General features: G+C 38.3%; 1 protein-coding gene across 6 annotated transcripts in view; it reads right to left on the bottom strand.

Annotated features, from left to right (window-relative positions):
* Window positions 1–688: 688 nt before the first annotated feature.
* The window catches only part of PCGF5 (polycomb group ring finger 5), a 133,752-nt gene continuing 117,115 nt past the window's right edge, over window positions 689–17,325 (bottom strand). For 2 of the 6 annotated variants that reach the window (XM_049645407.1, XM_049645406.1), the window contains exon 9: window positions 6,828–12,550. In XM_049645407.1, coding sequence (XP_049501364.1) covers window positions 12,383–12,550 — 168 coding nt within the window. In that variant the 3' untranslated portion in view covers window positions 6,828–12,382. Of the gene's footprint in view, window positions 3,639–6,031; window positions 6,429–6,827; window positions 12,551–17,325 lie in introns of those variants that run through there. The other 4 variants (XR_007460760.1, XM_049645410.1, XM_049645409.1 and 1 more) reach the window with 4 other exon arrangements.

Genomic DNA, 17,325 nt, shown 5'->3' with positions numbered 1-17,325 from the left:
CGCCTTCCCGGAGGCCTTCGCCTCAGCGAGGGGGGGGCTGTGGCAGTGAGTCCCGGCCAGTGACACGTGACGGAAGTAACCCGTGCCGCCTTTCTGAGCGCTTCCCACGCACGGGGCTCCGTGTTTGTTCCCATTCTGCAACGGCCTCGGAAGGAAGGAGTCCAGCCTTGCTCAGCGGATGCCACTCCCCACGTCTCGCTGCGTGCCCGGTGGCGCCAGGGAGCACCACGGTGTCAGTAACAGGAGACAGGGCTCAGGCACCACGGTAACGACGGGAAAGAGAGCGGAGTCACCGCAACCTTCCGGACCTGAATGTCTGACGCGAGCCCAACTAGAGCTCCTAGGGCGAGAACCTACGGATGTATTAATAAAACAAAACTGTTCTCTAACTGGCTGAGGACAGCAGCTTTCAATTCACGTGGGCCTTTCTTTGACAGTTCCTTTCGAAGGGTTATTTCGATTGGATGAAGCTAACAAAATAAATTGTTCTAAAGTGTGCGTGTGTGTGCAGGCCTCAAGTATCACTTGGGGACACAGCCCACCGTCTCAAAACTAAGCAGCTCGAGAACCTCTAAGAGAAGATTTATGATCTCAGATACTCAAAATTGTCATAAAATTTGCCACAGCAGTAATTAACGGAGGCTGCGGTCTACAACCACTAATATTAAGGATGACAGGCAACAAGAAATTATGCAATCAGAATTTTAATAACAAAGATACTATTTTTAACATGGTCAAATATACTCGGCTAAGTCCAGATTTTAAAAAACAAAAGAATCTAGCCCAACGGTACAACCATACAGCTTTATACAGAACATTCCATAGATCAACAGAAAATACATTTGAGCACAAAAATAAAAATATTTAAAGAGAATCTCTAAGCAGCATTTTATTTCTGCAAAACAAACATATATCTTGTACTGATTAAATATCTACAAGTGCTTTTCCTTTACAAAAATACATATATTCTTAATAGACGAAGTCATTAACAATGACCTGGTAATCTTTCACTTCAATTTGAATGATTTATAAGCTAAATCTTACAACCACAAAAAGGTTTTTATTTGTATTAAGATGTTACCACTTTTGACAAAAAAAGCTTAAAATATTTTATATTTCAAAGGAAAATTAGCAACATAACTATACAGTATATCCTGTGACGGTCTTGTCTGACGGGAGGGCTACTCTATCAAACTCTGGTGCTTGCTGTTGTCGCCAAGTACAGGAACGCAGCTGAAGGCTGGCGCTCTCCCACAAGCTCTCGTCGTGGGCCACAGCTTCGTAAGGACACTTAGGCCCCCATCCCCATTCTAAAAAATACAGCAAAAGAAAACCGACCCCCCAGAATGTGAGGCTGATCCCATTACATTTCTAACGTGTAGAACTTCTGCTCCAGTGGACTGAGGTGCAGTCTAGGGATAGATGATCTGTTTACTGTCTGTACAATGTGCCCAGAAATATTTAATCTTCGTCTGTACTAGATTAGTTTCTTATTCCATGAAGCTCTGAAAGATGGAAGAAAACTAGACCCAGTATTTTAACAGATCTTTCATTTGATTCTATATTTAAAGACAATTAAAATTAAAAGGCAGTTCTGAATAATGTCTCAGTACTGAATCCTAGGAAAAGGGGCACAATGAGTATATATATATTTGAATGAGCATTTACAATAAATTATTTTAAAGTTTCATAACTTTCTGAAAAGGAAGTGCTGAAGCATTTTAATTCTATTTGCAAATACAGTTTAAGGATAGTGAGTAAATATACCATTTGTGAAGGCTCTTCCCTAGGAAGAGAATCATTTTAAATTATTGGGAAAATACCTCTGTTTTAGGAAAAAGAAAACCATGAAAACCCTGTAATGTAGAAGTACATTTTAATGACCTTTCAATCTGATGTTTTTCCATCAAAAATGCTACAGACCTAGGTACGCCAAGTGAATCCAGAACTGGATGGTGTTTTTGTGCTTTCAAAGGGTTTCTACATCTCGAGTATATATCATCTTTTTTGACTTTTCCATAGACCAGATCTGGCGGGCATGTTACATGCCTTACTGTTAAGGATCTATGTCTTACAGTATTAATAGCGTTTTCACGTTTTTGTTTCTAATCCAAAAGATTAAAGTTATGGCAAACGGATTCATTTTTGCAATTTCTACAACCAACATCTTACTGGTATAAAGCTTAGCCGGAGGGAAGATTCCTTGCGATAAACCAGAGTATGTGGCAGACTGCATCCAAGGAGGTTGACCCAGTGGCCTATCAGGCTGCATCACGTGAGTTTGACCTCCAAGGTGGCCACAGCGTAAGCTCCCAGGGAGAACGGCGGATGGGCAGTGCCTAACTTGATGTATATGCTCTTGATCTGGGACTTGTTTTGCCAAATTTGGCTGTATGGCTACATTCTAATCACAATAAGGTAATCACTAAGAAACAAGACAAAGAGTTGCTTTTTAAGAAAAAAAAATCTGCCTTTATGAAAACTTTGCTTTTGAATACAAAAAAAAAAACCAACAACAAAAAAAACCCCACTTAGGTAAGTCCAATAGAATGTACTATTTCTTATACAAGTAAGCATGTCAGCACTTTTACCAAAGTCTGTCTATAATGAAATTTCTCCTTTTACTAAGAACCCAGGAACCAAATAAGCATACATTTCGTTTATATGGACTCTAATGAAGTGAATTAAAGAGCTTCTCAAATTAAACTTTAAAATCTCAATTTCAATATTCTCTTCAGAGGATGTATTTCTCCCACTTGCATCCAAAGGGGGAGCTAATTGTGGTGCTTTATCTCTTTCTCACCTTTGAGGATTTCCTAAGCCCTGTCAGATGGTGCTGGAAAAACAAGGGCCATTATTGGAGAGGAAGTGTGCTCTGATTATTGCAAGAAAAACTTAGATTTGATTGATCTCACCACAAAAATCAGTTTAAAGCCTTTCTTTGGTGATATTGTAGCAGTTAAGGTTACTTAAGGTTATTGCCTAACTATATAAAATTAAATTGCAACCTAAAAAATTCCACCCTCCAAACTGTTAAAACTGTCTCTCTAGCATGATTGTTAATCAACAGTAGAATGTCTTTGGTGATCTCTACTTCTTATGAAAATCTTTCAAAAAGAGATTACTCTCACTTATGAGTGCCTATTTGGATATAAAACCATTCATAAGAGACAGGTACAGAGAACTCAAAAGTTATGCAGCAAATCTAAACAGAAATGCACTTTTAGCAAAAGAGGCACTTTCTCTTAAATATTTCACTAAAGCTAAAGAGTTGACAATATTATATAACACACTTTTCCCCCTTCAAGAATCACTTAAATTTGGATTTCGTTTTAGTGTATAACGTAGTCGAGTATGGGACAGATTTTTCAATGGATAAATAATACACTTTTCTAAAAGCAGTTAAAAGACCTTACCCAAAGTACCCGCACCCCAGACTGAATGACCTTATCTTACCTCATCAGTGAGCCTTTTAGTTTATTTTTTATACCTCTTAAAAGTATTCCATTCATCTAGAGAAAAGGCCATATTCTGATTTTTCTGTTAACTGATGTGATTACTTCAGTTAAAGTGGTCTGTATGAACCACAGTCCTTCTTTATATCCACGCTTCCTTGGCCCTCTTATATCTCTGACATCCTAGGGCAGAGAAAAGCGATTACAAAGTCCTTTATGGAAGGTAAAGTTCTTTCGGTTTCTTGCTTAAGAGACAACAGATTTAAACAAATTTAATTGAGTTTTCTTCTCCAGTTTTGCAGATTCAGAGGATTATTCCTACAGTTTACTTATGTAAGAGCTTTATTAGCACCCTAAGTTTATAAAACTAACTGCAAAAGTCACCTGTATATGTTTCTTGTATCTGGTTTCTTGCAAATTCCTTAAGCTGACTTAGGGGATAATTAGTGTATTGCTCAGACATGAAAGCAGTCCCATACTTAGGAAATTATAGCTGAACATACCACAAGAGGTGGGTTGAAGAAGTCTACAGTTCTGAATAGTAATGCTGTATCACTCAGGACGGTCCTAAACTGTACGTTTCCCTAAGTGCTAACTGATGCCCTGCTTCCCCTATCGTTTCCTTTCACATGTTTTGGCACATATTCCACTGCATTTCCATAAAAATGTTAACATGTGAACAGTGAATAAAGGAATTTTACATAAAACGATTCTCAATTCCATAATTGCTTCCTACATATTTCCTTGGAAAACAGTAAAATTACATGTGATGAGGCAGCAACAGACCCAACTTAAAGAGCTCATGTGTCTAAAACTCACTGAAGGCTCTAAGTTTTGGCTGGGGACCCCAAAACACACAGGTCTCGTTTGTGGTTTTATTTTAAAATGCACTCTCAATCATTTTGAGTTAGTTAACTTCCATATGTAAAACACTATTTTAATCACTGACCTAGATGTGACAAATTTATAATATTAGAATTTCCTAGGGATGTCAGGGAATTGGATTTCACAGCACAGCAAAATAATTTCTGTAGCTAGAGAGTAGATGCTGTTTTTGGTTGAGTGTAATGGTCTGTTCTAACCATCTTGAAAGAGTTCACAATAATCTGCCTTTTAAATTCTGCTTCTGAGTCCCTCCAGGCACAAACAGAATCTAACAGAATGAAATTAAGAAAGCACTGCCATAACCTTTTTCACAAAAGTCCAAACAATAACAACAGAAAACTCTGATAGAGACTTCCTGACTTGAAACAATGACACATGAAAAGGTAATTTAGGAAGTTTCAGCCTTTTAGAGTGTGAAATGCATCAAGATTTAGCTGTATTTTGTATGTGTTTTTTAGAGTTGTACAATGTTTTATTCCTAAGAAGCATTTTGAGATTCAGAAGGCATTAATCCGTGATACATTTTACTGGAAAATGTAGCACGTCTACAATGTATACAGTATAAAAACTATGTGTGTAACACACAGATTGTGCTCGTGTCAGATTTCTAAAACAGTTTTTCCTAGCTTTCAAGACTTTTACTAAGTTTCGGAGGTTAACTTGTTTATTTTGAGGCAATTAACAAAACTTAATTTCCAAATAAGTTTTTTTGAAAACAACTGTCGATTTAAAGGTTTAAAACGAAGTTCTTCACATAATTTCAGGTAATGAGACTTTCTCCGACTTGCAGACTAATCTCAAAATGAATGGAAGACTTAACAAAACTGCAAAATCAACGACATTATCCCAGCTCTGACCTTAACGAGTTTATGTATAAAACAAGAATCCCATTTCCCCCTGCTGACTACAGGATCTAAAATGGAATCTCCTCAAATCATTAATTTGGGTTAGCATGTTCACCTACTACACTGCAGTTACTCTATTAGACGCATGTGGTTTGGAGCTGCGATAGGTAACAGTTTTAATTTATAATTGCCTTGAGACTTCTAAAATCCATAAAATAGCTAATGTTATCTGCTCTAAAAATCCTAATATTTAAAATCATCATAACCCTCTGCATGCCACAATGACACACACCTAAGGCCAACTTAAAAAGAGAGACATTCTACTCATTAAATGAGAGCCACAATAGAATGACGCATACATAGAACGGGCTACACAGTGATGTTTCACGAAGCAGCACCTGCTCGTCATAAGGCATTACGAAAGACTGACCTTGCTGATGCAGTAATTTTGTTAGAAGTAAGTGTGGCCAGCTGTCGACCTTTCCAATGGTTCTGAATCGGACTTCAGTGGTCCACCCGGTCACACACACTTTCAATCTGGAGGGCTAGCGTGCCTCCTTGTGCAATGGTAGGTAGACCACACAGCTGGAGGACTTAACATGTCTACAACTATAATGTGCTCTAATGATGAGAATAATCGGAATTCTTCCCCCAAAGTCTTGCACACTCAAAAGTGAACTATTTCACACAGAAAAAGCTTAGAACAGGACCGTGGCTCAAAAACCACTCTTCTAAATACTTTCCCATACAAAATAACTTCAAGATATAATAATTTCTTGTACAGTACTCTATTTAAACAAAAATTAATAAAATATTAAGTATGTGAAAACTGCAACACCACACAGATTGAGTCATAGTACTAGTGTAATCAAACGTTAGAACGGTCTTGGAACAGGCAAGCAAAATATCCGGGAGGCTGAATCATGGCTGCACCCGTAGCTGATTGCAACCACGACTTGTACACTGAGACAGCACAAATACCGTATGCGGATGATTCAGTAGCAGAATGGCACTTGGTTCACTCTTAATAGAAACAACATAAATGCAACTGACAATTTAGAGACAGACAATGGCCTTATTTGCATGCTGAAAATCTGGTTGTGTCCCTCTCGTCCACACACCGTTCCCTGTGCGATCTGCTGATGAGTAAACAAAGAGTGCAGGAGTCATCTCCGTGGGATCTAGGCCCCTTGGTCTAACCGAAATCAATTCTTGGTCGATACTGCAATACCATGGGGTAGGACTATAAAATAAAAACATGATGATGAATAAGACTGTGTTTATATGAAAAGTGAAAACAATATAGATTACATACAAAAGCCTTTAAGAATGCAGGATTATTATTTACAATATTTCCTAGTACTACTAGTGATTATGACAATTAAAGACTAGTTACCATTAAAATGCTTTATTTATTTTTTTTTTTTTCCCAACGTTTTTTATTTATTTTTGGGACAGAGAGAGACAGAGCATGAATGGGGGAGGGGCAGAGAGAGAGGGAGACACAGAATCGGAAACAGGCTCCAGGCTCCGAGCCATCAGCCCAGAGCCTGACGCGGGGCTCGAACCCACGGACCTCGAGATCGTGACCTGGCTGAAGTCGGACGCTTAACCGACTGCGCCACCCAGGCGCCCCTAAAATGCTTTATTTTTAAATTACCATTATTTTTCTAGAATCAGGCAAGTTTTCTCTGATATGTAACAAAGGTCAAGTTCAAAGGCTCACGAGGTCACGCTAGCTGGGTATGAGTCGTACGAAAGTAATAGGGAGGACTGAAGGCTCTGTGCCCTGCTTGAAGGTGTTCGTTCAATCAGGTACCTCGTGGGGCTGCATTCCACCCAAGCTGCTGTTTGTGAGGGCCCACTGAGTCACAAATTATCAGAGACCTCTTGCTATGAATCTATGAAACTGGGGTAGTTTTCACAAATCACATTTGTTTTTGGTAAGTTTGACACTTTTTTTTTAGCATTGAAACTTTAATGGTCCTTTAAAAACTGGAAAAACAAGTAGCGAATTGTTACATGGAACATTCAGGTTGCTACCTCCTTTCAATAGTCAGTTGATACTATTATATGTTCTGGGTGGACACCCAACTGAAAGGTATGGACTGTTCTTCATTGCTGTGACTACAGACAAGGTATCCCTACATCAACAGACTAGAGAGGAAACTACTTCCTGGGCATAGAAGGCATAGGCCACATTGCCACTTCAGTATCTGTTTTCACCTGCTATTTTACCTTTTCATACAGAACCTAACATCACAAAGTCTGGTCTGGAGAACCAATGGTTTTCCCTTCCCGAAAGCTTCAGATTCCCCCTTTTAAGTGAAATTTCATCGAGAAGCTCCTTTTATGAAACCAAGAAAGTGCTGAGACTGTCATTGATGGTTCCCCTTCATCTCAGTGTAAGTGGACACAAAAATCCAGGCCACGAAATTGTGTACTCTTTCATCCAGGTGAAAGGGGTGGGCTGAGGCTCTATAATCCTAAAAAGGACTATTTCTGCCCGTATAGCTAGGTTATATCCTGAGAAAACTCCTCATTGGTCTTCAGCCATTCAGCTCAGGATGGGACTGGAGGTGGGAATGGAAATTTCTAGGTCTTGCTCTTCCCAGCTGAGGACGTAGGGGGATGCCACCACCAGTTCTGAGGGCTGGAGTAAAAGTCACAGTGTCTCAAGATTTCCACGGTCTTAAATCTATTTTGGTTTATATTTTGTTTACTTGGTTTTATTTAAACTTTGTTCCCTCTGAATGACAATATCTGGGAGAAACAGGAATGTGCATTTTAAAAAACTCCCTGGGTCTTGTGAAACTGAGCCAGCTGTGGAGACTGCTACCCAGACTCCCTACCCTCTGCAGTAGGGTAGGATCTACTTCCCGTTCTGGCCCAGCCCACGGCTTGCCCTCCCTCCGCCACAACAACCTTCCTAGCTTTGTTCTCCATCCCGGACTCTGTGGAGTCTGCACGCTTTCTGCAAATGATTAAGGCACTCATTCTAGAATTCCTTCATAATCTATAGAAGAATCCATCAGCAGTTCTACTGGGACGAAGGCAGAGAGGGAAGTAAAATGGCTTGTCAGTGGTCAGGATTTTCTGGTTTTGGTTGAAAATGGTTTGCTTTCTCCAAGTAACCATTTGTGTTTGTTCTATGATGACAGCTGAAGTTTCATCTTACTGAAGTGTTTTACAATGCTGGGAACCACTAAGATCTACTTTAACTTCTATTTGTATTTCAGTTTGCTTTCTGAAGTAAAACAGCGCTGTGCTTAGTACCAGGGAATGTGGCGCACCACCCCACAGTGTTGAGTGACTGCCCCAAATGGGCCTACTTGGAGAGTTGCTAGTCGTCAGTCTCATCATGTGCTAAAATAAAAGCTACTCCCACAGTATCCATTTCAAATGTGATAACTTTGGAAAGTGATAAATCACATCGACCTTGACTGATGTACTGCTTTTCGTAAAAAATCTTTATCATAAAAGTGAATGTGGTTTCATGATAGATTTGGAAAATACAGAAAAGCACCAAGAAAAAAGGAAACTCACTTAAATACCACCATCCAAAGATAACTACCATAATTATTTTAGCGTCTATCCTTCTGGTCTTTCTGTCTGTATACATATTTTTTTTTCAAGACTGTAATCAAGCTACACATATTGTTTGGTAAATCATTTTGTCCATGTAAAATTTTAATTTCCATTTAAAAATTCCGTAACTTATTTTGACACCATTTAATATCCTTGATCATTTTTAAAGGAAGAACATAATAGCTTTGTAGAAAAGAATCATAAGTTACCAAAAAATTTCCTTTTGCTGTATATTTTAGTTAATTCCTTTTTTTTTAAATTTTTTAATGTTTATTTATTTTAGAGAGAGAGACAGAGTGCAAATAGGGGAGGGGCAGAGAGACAGGGAGACACAGAATCTGAAGCAGGCTCCAGGCCCTGAGCTGTCAGCACAGAGCCTGAAGTGGGGCTCGAACTCACAAGCTGTGAGATCATGACCTGAGCCAAAGTCAGATGCCCAACTGACTGAGCCACCCAGGTGCCCCCCCCCTTTTTTTTTTTTTTGGCAATTATAGATTAATCCTGCCCCAAGGATCAGGGCTGGTTCCTAGAGTGGAACTGCTGGTTCAAACAGCATAAATACTGGAAGTTATTCTATCTTTACGTTTCCAAAAGAAATATAAATGCTCATTCTTCACTGGTCTCATCAATAATGAGTACTATCTTTTCTTCCCTCTTAATATGGCAATTTAATAAGCATAAAATAGTATTTTATTTCTTCTAAAGAAATTAACCATTTTTGAATGCTGATTAGCCAGTTTTGTTTCCTTCTTTTGTGACTTTCCTAAGGTCTTTTGTTCATTTTTCTATGATAAGTTGAACTCTGTCTTACAGATTTGCATGAATTCTTTCATGTATTAAGGCCATTAAACCTCTCTGTGTATACTGCAAATATTTCCTTAGTTATGATATTTTTGCCATGTACTTTTCAATATTAACAGTCAGCTTGCTTTGTCTTTTTTTCCTTTTGTATGTACAGTGAAAAAGGCCATCCCCACTCTGAAATTATTCAACTATATTTCTTCTTGATCTTTGATGGTGTCTATTTTAATATTTACCACTTTAAGCCATGAAAATCTCCTATAATGTGAGGTATGAACTGAATCTCCATCACCACCACCAAGTCTCAGTAAAATTTATTGAAAACTAACCCTACTAGATCACACCCTCCCCCCAAAATCTATATTCCGAGTTCACCGATTAGCCCTGCCGACTGCCAAATACTGTCTCCGGTCCAGCCCTGCTGGCCTCCTTGCAACCCTCAAACAACCAGGTATGACCACTCCTCCAGATCTTTCCACTGTGTTGCCTTGGCCTGAAGCATCCGATCCCAGATACACACATACCTATTTCTCTCACTTGCTTTTGATCAAGAACCTCCACCTCAAAGAAGTCTTCCTTTGGCTATCTTATCTAAAAATATTCTACTTCCCTACCTTAATTTTTCTTCTAACACTACAAATCTGACTCATTTATTCTTCATCTGTTACCGTCATTAGAGTGTAAGCTCTGTGAGGAAGTTGTTCATTTTCACTTGTGTCCTAAAAGAGTACTTGGGCCTAAAAGAGTACCCAGTGCATAGTTAAGTGTTCAGTAGGTATTTGCTAAATAAACCTGTTTTCTTCCACTAATGTGAAATACTCTCTTTACAGATTCATATAATACTAGAGTCTGTCCCTGAGCTATTCTTTTGACTCATATGTCTGTGTTTAAGTCAGTGCCCTATTTTAATTACTTCAGCTTACAAATGCATTTTAGGATGTGGCGATGCACATGCCCCGATTACCCACCGAAAACTGTGACGGACCAGAAGCACTGGCTCGTACTTCCTGGTGAACTTTAGAATGACTGATTCTGTTAAGTTAAACAAGAATCTGGTAAAAAGTGTGTTTGGAACTATATCAAACTTGATAATTTAATTATGGGGAGAAATGACATCTCTGTAATATTTAATTTACTATTTAAATTTCTTGTGTGTGAAGTGGCATTTTGGTTATTTATGAGGAAGTGTTTGATCTTAGGAAGTATATGCTGAAATATTTGGTAGCCAACTGTCATGATACTGGCAATTTACTTTCAAATAGTTGCACAAAGAAACAATAGACAGAATGATAAAGAGATTAATAAGATAAGGAGAAGGGAAGAGAAGGAAAGAGGGAGCATAAAATGTAGCAAAATGTTAACTGGTAAAATCTAAGCACAAGTAAAGGATATTCGTTTGTATTATTTCAATTGTTTTGTTTTTTGGAAAACTTTTAAAATAAGCTGGTAGGAAAAACTGGGACTTAGTGAATTTTATCAAATGCCTTTTCAGTATCTACTGATGGTTTTTATTGGACTCTGTGTGTGTGTATATATATAAAATATGTTTATATTACATAATATATATTACTTCCTTCCCCCCAATATTAAGCCATTCTTCCATTTCTGATAAAAATACTATTTAGTCTTGGTTTATTATTCTTTTAGTATATTACTTATCGTCTTTGTATTCAAAATGAGATTGATACTGGTTTTCTAGTTGGGGGTTTTCTGTCAGTTTTTGGTATCATAATTATGTTACTTTTGTAAAATAAATTTGAAAAGAATTCCATCTTTTTCAATAATTTAAAACAGTTTACAATGGGAATGATCTATTGCTTGAAAACTGGAGAGAGCATGACCATCAAGCTATTTAGGCATCCTTTGAGGAAGTAATTTTTGAATAATTATTTTCTTTCATGGCTTACAGATTTAAATTTTCTTTCTTCGTGGCTGAATTTTGGTCCACTGGTATTTTCCTAGAAAACTGTCCATTTGGTGGAATTTAAAATTTTTTTTTAATTTAAAAATGAAATAGTGTAAAGAGTATACACATAATATTTTCTTGAAATAAAAAAAGTGATAACTTTTCCCTTGAAAACTTGTAGCTGAATTTTGGCTAAAGGTGCATCCTGTTAATCACAAGTTCAACTCTGCGACAGGACCATATAATCCATAATGAAGTGTTGAAGGAAGAAAAGGGAATTTGTGAGGATTTTTAAAAATCCGATCTTATTCCGGTTCTTCTCTGATACTTTAGATGGGAGTTTAAGAACATCTTTATTTCTAAGGAACAGACATCAGTGCCAAGAGTGAAAGCATAAAACCACACATGTGGGAGTTACGGTTAAAGGCAGAAGCATCAGTACAACTCATCATCCCAATAGAAGATGTACTTTTATTAGATAACTGGAATGTGCATCTGAGGAGAGTCTTTGTCAGTGCGTTTTAAAACTTGTCCACTATCATCTGTATTAAGTGACCCGAGCAAGCTCACAGTTACATGTGGCTGTTGCCGCTGCTGAGCCTCACCTAACCCGGCGTTGCATCTTTCGCTTGTAGGGGACTGATTAAAACACAAAAAACAAACAAACAAAAACTTCCACAAAGAAGTGTTAAGTATGGAGCAGAGATCCAATATGGAGCAGAGATTTCTCAAGGGCTGAAACTAGTAATTATTGAAAATTTCTGACTCCTAAATAATGGCCTTAATATTTATGATTTCATTTTTTAGTTCTGTGAAATTAAATAGATAATGCAAGATAACTAAAATAATGGGAAATTTGGGGACGTAAATTGAAAAATGACGTTTTGTAGCTCAAATAAATATTAGTTTGGCAAAGTGACATGTCTTAGAAACTTGAGTTTGGGATGAGAGCGATCACCATCTTGGCGGGCATCGTCAGGGTCATATGTACAGTCGTGAGTGCCTCTTACCTGATACAAAGGGCCATCCTGAGAGCAGACTTGCGAAGCTGAGCAGTTCAGACACCGAAACTGCGGAGGAGATGAACTCATCAGATAAGAGGCATCCACAACTGGATACATATTTAAAACTGATTATTTAAACTATCTTAACGTCAAACATGAGTCAACATGATTAGTTTAAGTAAACACTTTCCAAAATATGGTAGTTGTTTTTGGAAAAAAAAAAAAAAAAAGATTTTAAGAACTTAGTGGCTGGTAAAACGTAGCTTGAAACAACTTTAGTATCTAAAATATCAGTTTTGTTACTATTCTGCAAATATTTACCAAAATGGTGGCTATCCTTTCCATTTCCTCTTCAAATAATGATTTCTGGGAAAACCCTCACATCTTCAGTCCAGGAAGGGTATTCTCTTTCTTCCACCCCTTCCTGTGATTGATCTCGCTTAGCTCTCCTTTCCACTACCCGTGAAAGGAACACTGCTTAAGGACCTCAGGAACTCTGAAAGGGGCATGAGCCTTGCCCCAACCTGTAAGAGGTCCATTTTACGTATTAGGTTAGGCTCTTCATGTTGCTCAGATGAGGTGTTTAGTCTCTGTCTCTATTTTAATAGCATGAGATTGTGAGCTCCTTGAGCGGCACACAGCAGCTTCTCACAGAAGGTTTTGTGAGTAAATCAATGAATGAACACATCTTAAAACTACTGAGTGGATTCATTTGTAAACCTGCTAAGTTCTAACAGTTTAACCATTCATATTTAAAGAAAGAAATCATTCCCAAATCTTGATTTTTCAATACTGAGTTAAATACTTATTAAACGTAAACATTATAATTGAGATTATATACTTTAAACTTATGTATATATGAGTTCAACATTGTATGTCTCTTCAAAATGGGGAAAAATGCATAAAAAATACGTGAGGTGTAAATTAACCAGGATAAATCTAGCCAAAGCAAGCCACCTTTTTGAAAGAATATTAAAGTAAGCAATGATTCAAACAAATGTATTGGTGGCCTTTTAAATAAAATGTTAGAAATTATCCATTTCCTCAAAAGACTAGCAATTTTTTCCAGAAGTGAGTTCTTGACTTTGTGTCCAGGGTTCACCAACATGCTGTAAGGATATGCCCTGGCAACCTTCCCTTTTCACTCTGGAGTCCCCATGCCCTGGCCTATCAGACCTTGCACGTCCTCAACTGTGCCGAGTCCCAAACAGCATTTAAGGGAAGAGTTCAGGTAAAAAGAGGCTATTTCGCTAGAGTGATGATTATTTTTTCCCATTAATCTCTTTTGGTACCAGCCATGAAGGATGTTTGTTTTTCCTAAAAGTGCTTAATAATGCAAATAACGCAAAGTAAGACAAATGTGGTACAGTAACTGTAGGTACGTCCTGGCAGGGGCTTTTGCTACAAGACCTAAAATCAACCAGGATCATCTGGGAAAGATGGGCTGTACTGAGACTTAGTATTCAACCTACCCGAGAAAAGGAGAGCAGGAAGAACACGAGCTCATGACGAAAGCTGAGGCCGAATGGGAAGATAGGAATAGTAAGTAAGCTCTCAGGGATGAGAGGAGGAGAGAGAGTTACAATAATAGTAAAATGTAAGATACATAAGCTATTCGTAAACTTACTAACATTTATTATGTCAGGCATTCTGCCGTACTTTATTACATGGTATTTCATTCTTACTAAGACATTTCGAGACAAGTATTGTTACTCAAATTTTAGGGATCAAAAAACTGAGTCAAAACTAGGAAGCAGAACACAACTGGGAGGAAATGGCTACAACACATATGACCAGAGATTTATTTCTGGAATTCATAAGGAGCTCTTAGAAGTTAGTAAGGAAAAGACAAACACCACAATAGAAAAACAACAAGGCAACTGATAAGAAAAGAAACTTCACAGAAGAAATACAAAATTGATAATATGCTGTGTTGGTGAGGGTGTCAGAAAATGGGCACTCTCGTGTATTACTGGTAGAATTATACACTGCTAAAATCTTTTAAGAGGATAGTTATTATCTACCAAAAAGTTAAATATGCATACTCTTGTAAATCCCACACCTGGAATCTAACCAATGAATATGCTTGCACATGTGTAAAAAGATCTATGTACTGGAGTAACTATTGCTTGTAATGTTAAAAAAACCTCGAAAAAGTCTAAATTTCCACCAAAGGAGTGTGTTAATCAGATTATGCTACAGACACACAAATGGAATACTATCAATGTGGTATAAAGAATTGTATCAAAGTTTGTTGATTCTCCATAAGACACATCATCAAATGATAAAAAAAAGTTGCAGAAGAGTACATATGAGTCCGTTTATGTTTCAGAACTGTGACGAACCCTGGATATTATAACAGGATCATGTATTATTGGTGATTAGTCTAAACAACTAAGTCCCTTCTAGATTGAGATCAGATTCTGTGATTCTATACCCTCAATTTACAGATATGGAAGCCACAGGCAAGCCAGTGGTCATGGATCACGTTTCCTAAAGTTCTATTACTCAAAGGATGGTCCAAAGATCAGATGCACTGGCATTCCCTGGGAGCTTGTTACAAATGCAGAATTTTGGGCCCCACCCCAGACCTACTGAGTCAGAATCTGTATTTTACCAAGATCCCCACATGATTTCTATTCACATTAAAGTTTGAGAAGCACTGGCTTTTAAAACAGGTACATTTTCTCCCATTCATAAGCAAAAGATGAAACACCAATCCTGAGTATAACATCTTCAGGCGGCAGTATCGTTATGAACTGAAAAATCTCTTAAGGATTTGCTAAGTGCAACCAGATGTTTGATTCCTAATGATAAAAACCTTTTAAAAATGCATCACACTGAAGAATTCAGAAAGTGCTAGGACTTGAGAAAACAGACCGAGTCTGAAGGGGAGCTGCCCCAGGAGGAAGAAGCGGCACCGAGGCCCTGTGGCACCGGAGGTGCGCTGCAGCCCTGGAGAAGCGGAGGCAAAGCTGGCTTCTCTGAGATTCTTCCTGGGAGTCTAGATGTAGGTCTAAAGTCAGGAGGTGACTGGAGTAGGACTGGCCTTGCCTGAGGCAGAAGAGCCAGGGGGCAGGGCAGCATCCTGTGTAAAAAGGGAAGACAGCCACAGGGTTTACTCAGAGACCCAGGAGAACATAGCCCTACGAGAAACACCCCACGGCACCGAAGAGAAGAAAACAGTTGCCAAGATGCCAATTCTAGCCAAGTCAACCTAAAAATTTCTTCCAGTGCCAATCACAGTCCCATTCTAGAGCTCATCTGAAAAAACAAATGGGTAAAGCGAGCCAACACAATTTTTAAAAGGGTAATAAGGAGCAACCTAGGATAGAAACAACCTATTTGCCTTATAAATTAGTCTGAACTTTATTCAGACTTATCCCAAAGAAAATGGACAACTTAGGGGCTTTAAATTAGGGGTGGTATGTGATCAGATTTTTATAAAAACTATATATGATGTGTAATGTGGTGCAGGGATAAGACCCACTCAGAAGAACAAAACAATGTCCAGGAACACAATGCACATACCTGTGTGTGTATAAACATGTACAGGTAACATCTGCATAGATAATGCTGACAGCTCAAAACATGGAGATAAAGTATGGATTATTCAATGAATGATATTTTTGGCAAAAAAATCTTAGAATAATTTAGTCTTAGTCTTGGTTTATTTTTTTTAATAGAAAATTTTTAAATGTTTGAGAGAGTGAGAGAGCACGTGTGAGCTGGGGAGGGGAAGAAAGAGAGGGGGAGAGACAGAATCCCAAGCAGGCTTTAGGCTATCGGCACAGAGTCCAACACAGGGCTCCATCTTGTGAACCATGAGACCATGACCTGAGCCAAAACCAAGAGTCAGTTGCTTAACCGACTGAGTCACCCAGGAGCCTGAGTCTTAGCCTAGTGGTAGGTATGTGTGTGTAAGGAAATAAATCCCAGGTAGATCAAAATATTGACCGTAAAAAAGTACCAGAAACAAGTAAAAGAAATCACAAGGTAGGAAATCGGCTGACCCCAGCAGGAGGCACAGCCAGGTAGCAAAAGCAGTAGATCATGTGAACTTTTCAGACCGACATCCTGGCATCCCGCTGGCAGTGGAGGGGCACTGATGGGGACAGAGTGGGGGCAGAGATGGGGACAGATGTGACTGCAACAAGTACATTAGTAGGGGCTTGATCAAGAAATGACTGTTTTGTTGCTTATTTTTCCATTCACTCCAACTGTCAGAATTCACCAATTATTATTATAATAACTCCTCATTAATTGGAACATGAGCCAAAATTTAAAATCTGTTTAACAGAAAACAAATGGGAAATGGAGATCCAAATAAATGAGATGATCTTTAGGATATATTTTGCATAACTATTACCTTATAAAAGACAAACTCTGCATTTAATTTATTCTTTGAACAAATATTTTTTGAGTATTTGTACTAGGCACTGCTCTAGCTACTGGAGACTCAGCAGGGAACAAATAATCATCCCCATCCTCAGATTACATTTTAGTTGGGGGACAAATAATAACATAACTAAGTGGCATAGTGTGTCAGATGGTATGAAAAAAATACTACGGAAAACAGTCAAACCTGAAAACAGATTAGGAGAATGCCAGAATGGGAGCGGTGGTTGTGATATTAAGGAAGGTCAGAGCCCTCACTGAGAAGGTGATATAGAAGCAAAATTCTTTTAAGTGAAGAGGGTAAAGAAAATAGGTGGATACCTAGGGTGGCAGGAGAAAGCCTGGCATGTTAGAGGAAACAGGAGTGAGTGGGGTCAGAATGTGATGACCAACGGAAAGTAAAGCATAGGATCAGAGAGATGTCTGGGGAAAATTATGGGGGT

The sequence above is a fragment of the Panthera uncia genome, chromosome D2, assembly GCF_023721935.1.
Source record: "Panthera uncia isolate 11264 chromosome D2, Puncia_PCG_1.0, whole genome shotgun sequence".
In the NCBI taxonomy this organism is placed as follows: domain Eukaryota; kingdom Metazoa; phylum Chordata; class Mammalia; order Carnivora; family Felidae; genus Panthera; species Panthera uncia.
The sequence above is the reverse complement of the archived record's forward strand: the minus strand, read 5'-3'. Positions and strand labels throughout refer to the sequence as shown.